At 52.4% G+C, this 15,112-nt stretch overlaps 1 protein-coding gene across 10 annotated transcripts in view; it reads right to left on the reverse strand.

The window, feature by feature from the left end:
• The window catches only part of FGFR1 (fibroblast growth factor receptor 1), a 50,206-nt gene that overhangs the window by 13,148 nt on the left and 21,946 nt on the right, over positions 1–15,112 (reverse strand). For 3 of the 10 annotated variants that reach the window (XM_043453974.1, XM_043453972.1, XM_043453971.1), the window contains exons 3-5: positions 3,123–3,389; positions 1,678–1,761; positions 1,256–1,428 (exon numbers count right to left, since the gene is read on the reverse strand). In XM_043453974.1, coding sequence (XP_043309909.1) covers positions 1,256–1,428; positions 1,678–1,761; positions 3,123–3,389 — 524 coding nt within the window. Of the gene's footprint in view, positions 1–1,255; positions 1,429–1,671; positions 1,762–3,122; positions 3,390–15,112 lie in introns of all 10 variants that reach the window. The other 7 variants (XM_043453973.1, XM_043453970.1, XM_043453968.1 and 4 more) reach the window with 3 other exon arrangements.

The raw sequence follows: 15,112 nt of genomic DNA on the forward strand, positions 1-15,112 counted from the left end.
AAGACCCAGAGCACAGAGCGCTGCACACAGCAAGTGCTGGGTGAGTTACTTTATAAACAGTTTATTTTTCTGACTTCCTTTGCTTCTCTTTTTTAGTATCTATGTATTTTGGCTGCGCTGGGTCTTGGTTGCAGCATGTGGGATCACGTTCCCTGATCAGGGACACAGCCAGGCCCCCGGCTTTGGGAGCAAGGAGTCTTGGGCACTGGACCGCTAGGGAAGCCCCTCCTCTACTTTTCTTAAGCAAGATTAGGTGAGATGGGAGAGAAACAGGAATGGTGAGAATGATCACAGGGTTTAAAGGAGGGTTAGATGAAGACATTCTTCCTAGAATTATAAATGGGCAAAGACTTGAACAATTTCCACAACAAGAAATGGAAACCACTTATGAACACATGAAAATTCTAAGTTTGTTCCTCAGCAAAATAGCCCACAGAGAACAATTTGATATTCTCACCTGTCAAATTTGTGGGCAAAAGTATAGCCAGTTTATCATTCTCATACTCTGCTATAGGAAGGTGAATTCATTTTCCCTTTTAAGAAAGTAACTGTTACCACAATAAAATAAAATAAAAAATCACACCCCTACTCATTACATCATCTTCCATTAGAGCAAATGTCACAGTAAAATTTTATGTCTTCCCATTGTACTTTGAACTCTATTGCCTAATATATTTTCTAGAAAGACATGTATCCACGAAATGTTGGTGTAAAAAATGAATAAGTGAACAAATGAATAAAGTTACCTAACTTTATTAGGGGAAAAAAAAAAAAGGATTTGGGTAACATGCATCAAGAGCTTTAAAATGCTTATACTTTGCTCTAGTAACTTCCAGCAATCTGTCCCTAAAGAAGAATATTTTAAAATATTGACATAGACTTAACTACAAAGATATTCACCATAACATTATTTACAGCAGTGAAAAACTGGAAAATAACTGGTATCACAAAATAGTTCATTGGGGCAATTAATACTGGGATATTAGAAAGCCATGAAAAATTGTCTTTCAAATACATGGCAAAAGACTCATAACGTTAACAACTGGCAAGAAATTAGACAACGTGATTGACCATGTAAAAACCACATATGTAGAAAAAAAGACTAAAAAGATTTAAGTTTATTTGCTTTTTTAGTATTTGAAAACTTTCGAGAGTGTTGTTTAAAACAATTAAAGGCATATAAGTAAGGATTTTCTAAGCAGCATCTCTTGCTCGCCTTATTCCAGCTTTCTGGAGTAAGTAAAAACCCAGGTACCTTGTAGCCTCCAATCCTGTGGTCGGGCTTGAATTCTTTGCCGTTTTTCAGCCAGCGCAGCGTGGGGTTCGGGGTCCCACTGGAAGGGCATTTGAACTTCACTGTCTTGGCAGCTGGCACCGCATGCAGTTTCTTTTCCATCTTTTCTGGCGACGTCCAGTATGGAGCCACGGCTGCCCAGGGAAAGCGGAGAGAGACAGACAGGGCTTGGTCAGGCTCGGGGGAGGCCCCACCCACCTGCTCGCCACCTGTGAACGATGCCTGCACAGGTCCGGACCCCGGAGCGGTGGTCCCCCGGGCCAAGCGTCGTGCCCCGCCACCCCTTCCTTCTCCAGTTGTTTGCCCAAGCTTCCCCCTTTCCGTTCCAACCCAACGCCCGGGCCTGGAGGCCAGAAAGGAAGGAAACAGTGTCTCACGCATACGGTTTGGTTTGGTGTTATCTGTTTCCTTCTCCTCCGAAGAGGAGTCATCGTCGTCATCGTCGTCCTCCGACGAGGGGAGCGCATCTAGGGCAAGAGGGAGGGGGCGCTGAGGTCCCTCCCCGGGAAAAGACGCTGCAGCTTGCATCGAGTCCACAGCCACCCCGGGAACACGAGGGCCAGTCCAGTAACAGCCAAACGCAGTGATCGCTCCCCACACTGCCTCCTGGGCTCACGCCTCCCTCAGTGCCCATCCCTCCACAGGACAGACACAGTTTATGTAAGAACTGCATGCCCTGTACCTGTCCCCCTCCTCCGCCGACCCCAACGCACCCCTTCCCTGCCCCGAAGCCTTTACCCCGGGCAGCTCCATCACAGAGGACAGGTGGGGTTCTCTTTAACCTAACTCCACCCTACACTCAGAGGCTCACGCCGTGTCTCAGAACCAGCAGTCAGGGCACCGAAACCCTCCTTTGGAAACCCAGACAGATCGAGGCACTGTGGCCAGAAGCCATTTCTGAAGCCCTGGGCCGAATGCTGTGAAGTCGCAACATTTCTAGCACGTGTCCACTGAGGTCGGGGAACTGCGCTTCTCAACCAGAGTGGACAGGAACCCGCAAAACAGTGGGCAGCTGCCAACGCCTGCCCCCAACAAGTATCCACCCCTTTGAGCATGTGGTCACCCATCAGGGTTCATGCCAGATCTTTCCCCAGTCCTTTCTAGTTGTTTTGGGGGCATCTGGAGGAAAGTGAAGGAGGCACATCCCTCTGCTGGGGAGGGGGGCGTTCTAGACGATGTTTGGCGGACGGAGGAGAGGCCAGGCTCACAGCCCGAGATGTGTAAGTGGTGTAAAGAGAACTCCAGCTCTACCCAGTTCAGTCCTAAGGTTTTGTAAAAGTCACACCCTACAAGTGGCAGGTCCCCAGAGTCACAGAGCTCTAGGGTTCCCTGGCTGCCCTGACACAGCTCTGGAAGCTAAAGAACACGTGTCTCCCATCAAGCCGTTACTACGGCGGAGCAACTGGGTCATCCCCCATCCCACGGGGACCTCACCACGAATCTGGGGCGCTGATGACCAAGCCCAGCACCAAGTCCAAATGGCCAGGGAACAAGAGTTTGTAAGCTGCCTGAGCCCTTGGGCACCCCCAATGACCTGGGCAGGCTGTGCTAGAGAAACCACTGTGCCTCACTGCCCTCCGGGGTGTCAGCGAGCACCCCCGAGGTGGGTCCAGGCAGCCCCCTGCTCTCCGACCCGACCCGAGGCCGGCAACCCGAATCACCCCCTGAAAGCTAAGCCACGCAGCGGGCGGGAGCGATGTTAGTGGGTGGCAGCTTCTGCAGCAGAAGGGGGGGGGATGACGGCAGAGGAAGAGGCCGGCCTCCCCCTGAGACCAGCAGAGAGGGAGGCAGGGGCAGGGAGAGGCGGAGGGCGGACTTGGCTACCCACCTGAGACATTGACGGAGAAGTAGGTGGTGTCGCTGCCGGAGGGGCTGCTGGTCACGCAGGCGTAGAGGCCTGAGTCGGCGGGCACGGAGCCCCGAACCTCCACCTCCTCCCCGGTGATGCGCGTGCGGTTGCTGTCCGCCAGCTGCACCCCGTCCCGCAGCCAGTTGATGCTCTGAACATCGTCCCGCAGCCGGCAGCGGAGCTGCAGCAGGTCACCGGGGTGGACCAGGAGGGACTCCACTTCCACGGGGGCTCCCCAGGGCTGGGCTGCAGCCGCCGCAGGGACCAGGAAGAGGGCAGAGGGAGCGAGGGGGCAGGAAGGATAGGGAAAGACAAAGGCATTATGCCGGCCGCACGGAGCCGCAGCATCCCCGGGGGCGGGGTACGGAGCTGGGGAGGCAGGTCAGTCGGGGGGACGGCTGGCTCTCTGGGCACCCAACGCTTCCTGTCCACCCCAACTCCTCCAGAGGGCAAAGAAGACAGAGGCGAAGTTAGGAAGCAGCTGCAGCAGCATTAAGCAGTTCAGAGTGGGTTTCTCTCCATCTCTTGGTGGGGGGGGGCAGCTGGCCCTCCCCGGGACCCCTGAGCGTCTAAGAGCACCCCTTCCCCACACACGCAGCTCTTTACCAAGAGCGGCCGCTTCCCAGGGGAACACTCTGTTCGCTTTCGGGTGGGGCAGCCTCACCCCTCTCTCCAGGAACAAGCCCCCACCAAAACGCAGCAGCCCCCCATGTGGGGGGCAGCGTGTCATGGGCGGGGCTGTAGATTCAAGTGATCAGTACTGGGGGGGGCTCTGAGCCCTGCAAGAAGTCAGATGCACAGGGTGTATAGGCGGGAGAGACGGCCCGAGGAGAGGTCAGCTCAGGGGAGCCTCCGGCTAACAGGTGTTGGGCCAGAGGATTCGGAGCTTTTGACTATATTAGGAACGGAGGCCGGCAGCTGCCACAAAACCCACACTTGCCCTGGCAGCAAAAGCCGCTCCACACAAAGCTCCTTTCTCCTCGCCCCACTGCAGGGCTCCCCCTCTCGAGCCCCCCACCTCCTCTCCACTGCGCTCCCCCGACACACAGGCACACACACCCACTCCCCCCCACTGCTCCCCCACCCCACCCTGAGTCCGGGGGTCAACACACCCACCCCTCTCGACCAGCAATGCTGAACTCACACCAACAGGAAGGCCTGAGGCTGGACACAGGATAAGGACACCTTCGGGGCGGACCCGTCTTCTCCCAGGCACCCCACACCCATCTCAGGACTTGCATGCCTGCTCCTGGCATCTTCCGCCCTCTGTCCGGCCTCCACACCTGCGATAGCTCACACCCACCACCGGCCTGGTTTCTCTGCCTTCTGCAGCCTTCTTTCTTTCTTACCCCCGGTTTGCCACCAGAGGCTCGCCGGCAGCCCTCTTCAGGTCCCGGATTCGGGAGGCTCTGAAAGGCACCTGGCCCCGCCGCCCTGGTGTTTCTGCTTGGCTCTCCACCCACCCTCTGGTTCTCAGCCTGGCTAGAAACTGCCCCAAAGGCCTTTCTGACCCCAGTCTGGGTCAGGGGCCCTCCCCTCGCAATTGTCGCTCTGGAGGAAAGTCCCCTTTCTCAATAAGGTTGCCAGAGTGGGGACATGTCACATTTACCCCATCACCCAGGAGGGCCCTGGCCCACGAGAGCTGCCAACAAAAGCTTGCTGAATAATCTGACAATGATGCACTGTCTCTCTGTCGTCTTCCCTTCCAAACTCCGCTTCTCCTTCACCACCTCATTTTAACCCATTCTTTCTGAAGTCCCCACCAGGTTTCTGCTAAAAAACCTCACTGATGAAATGTATCCCGGGCACCAGGGACGAACAGTAGCTTTTTGGAGGGGCCTCGGATGAGGCTCCGAGGCCATGGCTGCAGGCCGGGTGCCCCTTGACCCAAGGGCTCTGTCTTAAATCCTATGTAAATACTGAGTCATCAAAAAGGAGGTGCTGGTTTAAAAGGGTTTGGAAACAAACCACCAGGCCTGCACTCATTTATTTTTGTGAATCAGGTCAAGAGGGACACCACAAAGGTGAGCAGACCACACATTGATTAAAAATAAGCTTTTGTGGGTCTTGGGAAAAAAAAGTTATTCTTTCCATTTTTAATGGTTTGTGGTTTTGCCAAGAGGAGGCAGAAGAAAAGCCATTCAGACTTGACCCTTAGGGAAACAGAAGACGCTCCTATGGATCAAATCTCATTTTCCTGCAATGACCTCACTGATTAAATATTTTGCAGCTCATGATCTGTACCAGCCGTTGGTCAAACAGTAAACTCCGGTAAACTCAAATTCTCAGCCTCTGGCATCACAGCTTATTTTGACAGGTCTCAGAAACAAATAGGTAGCGGGAAGAACAGGGGTGTTGCCCTAAGAGAAAGCAACAAAGGGAGACTCGGCTCTGCTGGGACCAGCTCAGGCTGATTCCACTTGGATCTGAAACTCCCCGCTCTTCCTGGCCAAGATGTGCAAACGGAACTCTTCTGCGTGATCTATACAAAGCCTCAAGAGCCAGCTTACTTGTCCCTGTCCCTGGAGGTCAAGCTCACCCCGATGCGCCAGGCCACAGTGTGCTAGTCCCGTTCATTCTCCTGATCAATATCGAAGGCTGTGCAGAGGGTGAACTCTAACCCCATGCTTTGCCTTCAAGGCTCCTCTCAGTCTGTTCCCTCCTCCCCATGTGACTGTCTTCTCCCCACCTTCCACGCCAAGTCTGGCTGTTTTCTGCACTAACCGTATTCTGCAGCCACAACAAAACTGACTTCTGCTCAAGGCTGTTGGGCATCTCTCTAGAACCCTCCTACCTACCTGCTCAAAGTGCACCATTCAAGACACCCACCCTCCTTTTTCTGTAAAAACAGTTACCATCTGGAGAGCACAAATTTGCATTTAATTCCATGCCATCTTGCACTGTTGCTTTTTCAAACATCTTTACTGAGATATAACTCACGTATCATAAATTTCACCCATTTAGAGTGTATCATTCAATACTTTTTAGTATAGTCACAGAATGCAAATATCACCATGATGTACCTTTAGAACATTTGCATCACCCCCAAAAGAAACCCCATACCCATCAGCAGTCACTGACTATCCCCTCCCCCTCCACCAGCCGAGGCAACCACCCATCTACTTTGTCTCTATAGATCTGTCTATATTAGATAGTTCATATCAGTGGACTTGTGCAATATAGTTTTTTTGTGTCCTCCTTTCTTTTAGTATGTTTTCAAGGTTTTTTCATGTTGTCTTATGTACTTTATTCCTTTTAGTAGCCAAATAATATTCCATTGTGTGTGTATACCACATTTTATTAATCTAGTTGTTGGCTGATGTACATTTGGGTGTATTTTTTCCTAATTGTCAAAAGTATCCATGTCTTGCCTAAGAAACAGAAAGCAACTCAGACCAACAGAATGGTCTATTATAGTTTTCCCACAGTGCCTAACAATGTCAGAAACACAGAAAAATATTCAGTAGGTCTTGAAGTTAGCATCTGGCAAAGACTAAATTTTAGAGGAACTGAAAACATTCTTCTCAATTTAAACCAAAACCTACGGCTCTTGGTTTACGGTGGATTTTTTTCATGGCTAATAGTGCTCTTGGATGTGTGTCAAAGCCTCCATTTACAAAGCAGGTAAATGCCACTTTCTTCGAGGAGGTAATGGAAAGGTAACTGACCACCTGCTGGCTTACTGGGCCCTACCCCTCTGTGTCACTGCCTGGAGTAGCAGCCCTGACCTTGGAGCATCGTCCGTAAGGCAACTGATGCGGGCATCCCTGCTCACTGGCCGCCTGCAACAACCAAGTCATTATTCTCCATTCTCCTGCGGTCTTTGCAGGGTCCCCCATTTATGTCCCCGTTGGGAAGGCCCTTGCATCTGTGGCTCCATCTCCACTGAGATGGCCTTTCTCTGACCAGGACCCATGGACCAGGGCTCTACGTGCCGTTAGGCATCAGGGAGCAAGAAAGGAGCTGACACCTTTATTGGGCTGGCCATGACTGATGAAGAAGAGAAAGCAGTTTATTGGGCAGCAACTTGAAAGGACATTCCAACGCTTGATGAATTGGAGTGGGGAGGCTGCAGGGGAAGCTGCAAACCCACACACTCACTTTGTATGTCCTGTTTCCTGAGAGATGAGGTGGGCAACGGAGGCTGGGGGACATTGGGTATCTGTATTCTGTGGGGACCTGGACTGAGGCTGAGAGCACTTGGCATGAGTTTCACTCCGACAAGCCCTGGGTGCAGGGTGCTTGGGGTGCCCCGGAGAAAAATGGTGCATCCTGCTTCCACGCCCACATCAGAGTCACTACGATCGTCACCGGGAGCAAGAAGGTTAGGGTTAGGGTTGGACCTGACTTGCACACCCTTAGAAGATCAAGGGTGCCCCGGCTATCTCTCCAGAAGACAGGAGGGAACGAAGGCTCCTGCTTAGCTGCCTGAATCTGGGGCTGAGGAGGACTCTGGTCCTGGGGCAGCTTCTAGGACAGTGCGGACAGCAGGTGGACCATGGAAGGCCGTGCTGGCTGGACCCAGGACTCTCTTAGTGGGAGGGACGGGGGTTCAGACAGCAATCACCAGTCCCATCTGCTTCTCTAATGGAAACTCTCCACCCTCCAAGAGGAACTAGGAACAGATCAGGGACCCACACGTTTTAGTAATCCTTAAGGAAGCAGCTAGAAAAACAGTGGTGAGAGGCGGTACTTCTCAAGCCTAGGAATGTGATCAATGTTAGCGAGGCCCTACAGAATCCCTCTCCCTCCCTACTTTCCTCCAAAACACCAGGGCTCTGTAACTGCCAACGAGCCAACAGGATATAGCAGTTGGCTCATGGCAGGACTGGGCCAGAAATCTGCCACTGCCATCCAGCAGGCAGCTCTGTCCTGGGTTCATCTGTTCAGATCCAAGTTCTTGATTCTAAACTCCAAGTCTTCTGCCAGCCCTGGGCATGGTGTAGGAAAGGTAATGACCACAAGGAGGCTCAAATCCACACAAACGTGGTCATTAGAAGATGAGACCCCAGTTTCCCCCAAATCTAAGAAGACAGGGACTTTCTCCAGAATGGGTATAAGCAGGTGTCTCCGTGAGCCCTTGTTGTTGTGCAAAGAGATGTCATGGGTTAAAATAAGGAGCAAAAGAGCTGGTCAGCCTTGGGCTAGCCAGGGTGATAAGATTTACACAATACCTGGTTTGTATGGAGTACTTTATCATACAACACGAGGTAACGGGAGAAGACTATGAGAGCCCAGGACAGGTGACCCAGCACAGGCTCCGAGGTTTCAGAACTTAAGTATTGGTGGTCAAGGCGGATAGTGATATTCGCAACACCAGGGAACATGATGGTAGGGGAAAGCAGTGAAACTTTGTGGGAAGCAGAAAAAGATAGGGTGCTTACGAGCAAGGCAGTGCCTCGGGATGAAGGGGATGGGAGATGAGACTAGGCCATATGGCCTGCCTGGAACAAAAGAAGACACAGCAGAAAACAGCCCCCTCCGAATGATTTCAACTTAAAGGTCGGTGGATAGAACAGAACCACTCAAGAAGTCCCAGGGAACACGCTCCTCTGCAGTCACTGTGAATGCAGGCCTTTCATGCCACATAGACAAACATACCTGAAAATGTATTTTAAAAATATCACTTCACCAGCCTTGGTCCCATGACAACCAATTTGGTCTGGAAGCTATCCATCCCGGAGCCCCACAACTTTGCATGAACCCAGCGAGGAACAGCACCCTATTTGCATAGCACTTTATGACTGACCACGCGCCTCCCCATATATTATCTTGGGATCCTTAAACAACTCTGAAAACAGTAACGCCAATATTGGCCAATACCGGCAGCAGGCTTACTATCTACATCCCATATCCTGTGAATGCTTTTACTACAGAGTGTCCCTGAATCCTCAGAGCAACCATGAAAAGTTAGCTCGGTCGTGCCTGACTCTGTGACCCCATGGACTCGAGCCCGCCAGGCTCCTCTGTCCATGGGGATTCTCTAGGCGAGAATACTGGAGTGGGTTGCCATTCCCTCCTCCAGGGGATCTTCCCCACCCAGCAATCGAAGTTGGGTCTCTTGCATTGCAGGCAGATTCTGTACCAACTGAGCCACCCAGGAAGCCCATAGGAGGTTGATACCATTGTTACCTCTACCCTGGGAACGCAGAAGCTGATAGTATGCCAAGTGCAAGTGCTTCACAACAACCCCGTGAAGTGAGGACCATCACCCTCATTTGACAGAGGGGACATGGAGACCCGGGAAGTTCAGGATGTGTCCAAGACAGCCCACCTAGTCAGTAAGTGGCTGAACAGGGATTTGCCCCCAGGTGGCCTGGCTCTTCAGAATCCACATGCATCCAGAACCTTTGAAAGCGACCAGCGCGAAGCGTCTCTATGTGCACTGTCTTTGCAATCCTTGCCTCCGGAAGGCGACAGAAACCCTTTCTGGTCAGCCCCTGGGTCCCGCCTAATGGCACCTACCTTCCTCCCATGGGACTCTGCAGGGGCTGCTTTAGCCTCCTCCTCCTCTTCTCACTTCTTCACCTCCACAACCACTACTTGATAACTCGGTGTTTTATTACTTACAATGCACTTTCCTGGCCGTGCTCATCCACGCTTTAGAGTTGAGCAGGTGTGACTGAGCACATTTGGCAGACGAGGAAATTGGGAGGTGGGGGGGGGGCGGCACCGTGACCATGGCAGACCCGGGGCTAACAGTAGCGCCCCATCTCGGGGCGGCACCTGATGCTTTACAGGGCGAACTTATTCACCTCTGTGCTCATTTGCATTTATTTCTGTTAAACACAAGACAGTGGAGGTCTCGAGACTTCTCCCAAAGTCACAAAACAGTCACGAGTCTTAACCACTGAACCATCAGGGAAGTCCCCCAAGTCCCTCTTGAGTGTAGCTTATAGCTGAGCTGATGACCTCAGATGACCCCTGCCCGATCCACTGAAAAGATCAAGAATGTCAGGCAAAGAGGTTGGCCACCGCTCCCCTGGGCCAGCTCCTCCTCCTCCCCCATCACACATCCTGGCTGTCCCAGCCCTGGCCCAGGCACTCTGTATCCTGTCCCCTCACGCCCCTGGTAGCCCCGTTTGCATGCCCTCCTCCAGGACCTGGGGCCTCTCAAGTCCTGGCCTCCCCCCAGCTCTCCTGCACCCCTCTCCCGCCCCCTCGCCAAGCCAATACCCTCACTGCCCTTTATTTTGCTTTCTCCTAAAATACTATTGTTTCCTGTCTCTCTATCACTTCCCCAGACGGGAAAACTCATTCCCTGGAGATTTCTGCAGCTCTGTTGTACAACTCATTTGTAATGTGACTTGCAGATTTTCACGGCTTTATCAGCTGAGGGCTGATCCTTAAGTATGTCTCATCTACCTCAGGAGGTGAGTGTGGCATCACCTCTATGCCCACTCCAGAGGGGAAGGGTGTAGGGCTTGAATAGCTAGCCCCCCCAACAAATCCAGGTGTGACGGCTCTCCACAGCTGTAATCCCTTTTTGTTGTTCAGTCGCTCAGTCCTGTCCGACTCTTCAAGACCCCATGGACTGCAGATTGCCAGTCCTTCACTATCTCCTGGAGTATAATCAAATTCAGGTCCACTGAGTCAGTGATGCCATCCAACCATCTCATCCTCTGTTTCCCCCTTCTCTTGCCCTCAATCTTTCCCAGCATCAGGGTCTTTTCCAATGAGTTGGCTCTTTGCATCAGGTGGCCAAAGGATTGGAGCTTCTCCATTCCTAGGAAATCCTTTGGATTCTGCGTTTCTGGGTTGAGAAAATTAGAAGAGAGGGCCATGCTCTTCGGTAACGTGGGGAACTGGTGGTCCAGGAATGTTTACAGTCTTGGCACAAACTCCCCAGAGATAAATGAGGGGGCAATTGTGGGTGGGGGAGGAACTGGGGGTGGCTTTGAAAGCAACTTAAAAGGAAGACAGAACAGCCCAGCGGGGCCCCGGGAGCCCTCTGTCGAGGTTTTTATTACGTTATTTTGGCTTTGAAATGGAACTGAAAACTTACTTTAGTCTGGCAAGGCCAGGCCAGAGGGGGTTCTCATCAAAATCCTGGGGGACAACGGTCATCCTGCAAGGGTGGGGGGTCCAGGGAGGAAGCCCTCCGGATGCGTGATCCCCTGGGCGTGCGGCGTCCCCGAGACAGGGTGCACACGGATGTGTGAGGGAGGGGACACGGGGACACCAGTCAATTAGTGGGGCCTGACACCCTGATCCAGCCGCATTCACTGGGCCCCCGACCCGGGGGATTTGGAGTGTAGGGTTTTTTTTTTTTTTTGAAATAGAAAAAGGCAAAGAAGTAAGAAGGAGCATTTTGCATGCAAATGGGCCGCTGCCAGAAGAGCCCATTAAAATGTAAAAACTCCACATTCAGCCTGACAAAACGGTGCAAACTGCTGCGTGGGCCAGAGGGGCAGCAATACAGCTCCCGACAAAGGGGCCTGGCCACAATGGGAGCTGAATGGTCTCAGTCAGCGGGTCCCCAATCGCGTTGCCATGGGGACCCCACCCGGGCTTACCAAAGGTATTTCCTGAGGAGAAAGGCAGAGCACACACGCCCAGGCGGCCCGGCTAATCCTGACAGGAAGCCATTGCCATTCAGCAGCCCAGGGGCTTGGGGCCGGGAGTTGTGTTTTGTTTTTATTAAAAAAAAAAAAAAAAAAGATCTCGGGGCTTTTGTGTCGTCCCATCTCGTCACTGTAATTTAGCGCCGAGCCGCCCGCGCTGGCCGAAGCCGCAGCCAGGACCCGGCACCCACTCCAAGACCCCCCAAAACCGGCTCCCCGGTTAAGCTGCAGGGCAGGCAGGCGAATCCCTGTATTTTGTGCAGACCTTCCCCAAAGACGCAGCGATGGGTAACCCAGCATCAGAGTCTGGCATTCTAGCTGATGCATTTTCTTCCCTCCTAGGGACTGGGTTCCCCACCTTCCCCCCCCCACCCCCATACCTCCCACCACGAGGAGGAGGACACTTCCAGGCTGGGGAGAGGGCTGTAATTACGTGATTAACAAAGGAATGTGCCAGGAGTAGTTTTTAAGAGAAATCTCCCTTCTTCCTATCGCCCTAGTGTTTACAGAAGCACTTCGGGCAGAAATGCTTCCTCCAAAGGATGCCCGGTACCCTTGGCTGCCCTCCTGCCTGCCTTACCATGAAGAAAGAGCTGCCCTGGGCCTGGGCAAGCTCACCTAAGTCATGCGGGAAGAAGCGTCAGGAGCAAAGGTCGGTCTGCAGCTACTGGGAAGGAAGGTCTCTCAGCTCCCAGTTCCTAGAAGTTTGTCACCGGCTCACACTTGGCACCAGAGGAATCAGCCTTGGCAGATTCAGGGAAGAAAGCCAACAACACAGCTGGCGGTGGAGACAGAAACTCCTGTGTGACAACTGCCCCCCTTGGACACAGTTTAGGGTAAATTAACATTTCCTGAGCAAACTTGTATGTGGAAGGAGCCGGCCTCCGCGAAGATAACAAATGAAGGGGGCTGGCCCAGCCAGGCTTGTGGGTTTGCAGAGTTCATGCTCTTGCTTCTAAACCCTCCCCTGCAAAATCTTTTGAATCTGGCATTTTGATGGGGCACTGCAGTAGACCGGAGTTCGATCCCTGGGTTAGGAAGATACCCTGGAGAAGGGAATGGCAACCCACTCTGGTACTCTTGCCTGGAAAATCCCACGGACAGAGAAGCCTGGTAGGCTACAATCCATGGAGTCGCAAAGAGTCGGACACGACTGAGCGACTTCACTCACTCACTCACTTGAGCAATTAACACAACACGTGCTAGATCGGTTGTTAAATCGATTGTTGGGGCAGCATTAAGACTGTGCCTCATCACAGCCCTGGAAGCTTCTAGAGCCATGTTCAGTGGGTCCCATCTTGGGAAAAGAAGCTGGAGAGCCTTGTTCATTCATGGAAAACTTCCCCTAAAGAACCACACGCCCGGGAAGGACACTTGTGTAGGGATCGGGACACTCGGGTGGGGAACTTCTCCCACGTCCTAAACTCAAAGCCAAAGTACCATCAGTCACCAACTGTGACAACACAGAACACCTTCCCCCCCAAGTAGTCAGGGAAAGCTGGACTAGCTGAAGAGGGGTGTGTGTGTGTATGTGTGTGTGTGTGAGTGTGCAGGGGTCCTGCTGCTCCGAGGGAAGCTCAGACCCTCCCACCACTGGCCCGGAGCCCAGGCCTCCCCAACCATGTGTCTGCAGCTGTGACCTGTCAGGCACTTCCTGGTCTGGGTTCTGTAATGGAAAGATCATTAAGAGTGGGGGAGGGACGACAGCGAAGAGGTAACCGGGCAGCTCCCACTCCGCCGGGCTCTGACCTTAGAAGTCCGGTCAGGTTCCTCGAAGAAAAGAATGTAGGCACCTCCCCCCGCCCCACCCCCTCCCAGGGCCTCCCCCTGCCCAACTCTGGTTTGGGGAAGGAAACCCCAGCAGCTGGCTAGGAAAACACTGTGGCTTCCTAAACTTGCTGATGAATTAGCTGAGGCCACAGCTGCTTCAGCATCTGCCTTTTGCCCTCCCCACCAGACCTCGATGGGTGCTTCAGAGTACACGCACCAGGGCTATCAGTATCCTTCGGGTTGGCCACCTTCCTTCCCCGGCCAGTCCTGTGGCTGTGATGGTGGGCCTGGGTCATCGGACCCACTGCAGGACGAGGATCACTGCAGTGGGGAAAGGGACTCTTCATAGTCACATATTTCTTTTTTTCCTTGTTAAAGAAATGCCCCTTATTTGAGAATAAATGTGATGGACGTCCTTTATTTATTTATTGGCAGAACTGTGTGGGGATCTTAGTTCCCCAGCCAGGAATCGAACCTACGGCTTGCTGCATTGGGAACTCGGATTCCGGGAGTCTTAACCACTGGACCACCAGCAAAGTGGTGTAAAAGCTGGTTTAACAGGTGGAGTGTCAGCTGGGAAAGTGAAAAGTTCTGGAGCTGGATGGTGGTGATGGCTGTACAACAATGTGAACGTATTTAATGCCACAGAACTGTACACTTAAGAAAGGTGAATTTTATAGGAGGTATATTTTACCATAATAAACACTATCGGTAGTGGAGAATGTTAAGTGGTTTTTTTTGTTTTTTTGTTTAAGATGTTCTTATATGGCAAAATAAGTTGTCAACCCAAATATTGGGAGGTGGGGATCTGGCTTGTGAAATCTAAAAATCTGGGACTAATGGCATCTCCACAGACTGGGAGGTAAGCGAGGGGCTAGAGGGCCCATGGACGTACCATGCATTCATCCTCTCTCTCCCTCACATTCACCACGAAAGTTGACCATTTAGTACTGTTTTCAGAAGTTTGGAAGCTCCAATACTTTGCCCGCCTGATGTGAAAAGCTAACTCATTGGAAAAGACCCTGATGCTGGGAAAGATTGAGGGCAGCAGGAGAAGGGGGTGACCGAGACGAGAGCAGCAGTTGGACTGTATCACTGACTCGATGGACATGAGTTTGAGCAAGCCCCGGGAGATAGTGAAGGACAGGGAAGCCTGGCGTGCTGCAGTCCATGGGGTCGAGAAGAGTCGGACATGACTGACCAACAACAAACAAAAACTGTTTTCAGAAACTGAAAGAGCGTGGTTTGGGGATTTTTCTCCCTGGGATGAAATGGCTCTCAGAGCAGGTAGAAGAACCAGGACCAGAGGCTGCCTGGACGGTCAGTGTTCACACTGGGGACTCCTGTGCTCAGATGAGCTGGGGGATCTAGAACAATGAGCCCCTCAGGAGAGACCACCTACTGTGGGCAAGATTCACATTCCGTGTGTCCTAAGAAATGAGAACCCCCTTTGAAATCCTTGTCAAAACCACTCAGTCCCAAACTCTGCTTGAGCCCCAGGTGGTTGCCAAAAGAGTACCGGCGTGGAAGTCACTGGGGTGACTGCGTGACCTAGGCCAAGTCATCCCTCTCTCGGCCTCTGTGTCCTCAACTCTGAGATAGCAAGGCCGACTGGACAAGCTCTCATCACCCCCT

Source organism: Cervus canadensis, chromosome 31, assembly GCF_019320065.1.
Source record: "Cervus canadensis isolate Bull #8, Minnesota chromosome 31, ASM1932006v1, whole genome shotgun sequence".
Taxonomy (NCBI): domain Eukaryota; kingdom Metazoa; phylum Chordata; class Mammalia; order Artiodactyla; family Cervidae; genus Cervus; species Cervus canadensis.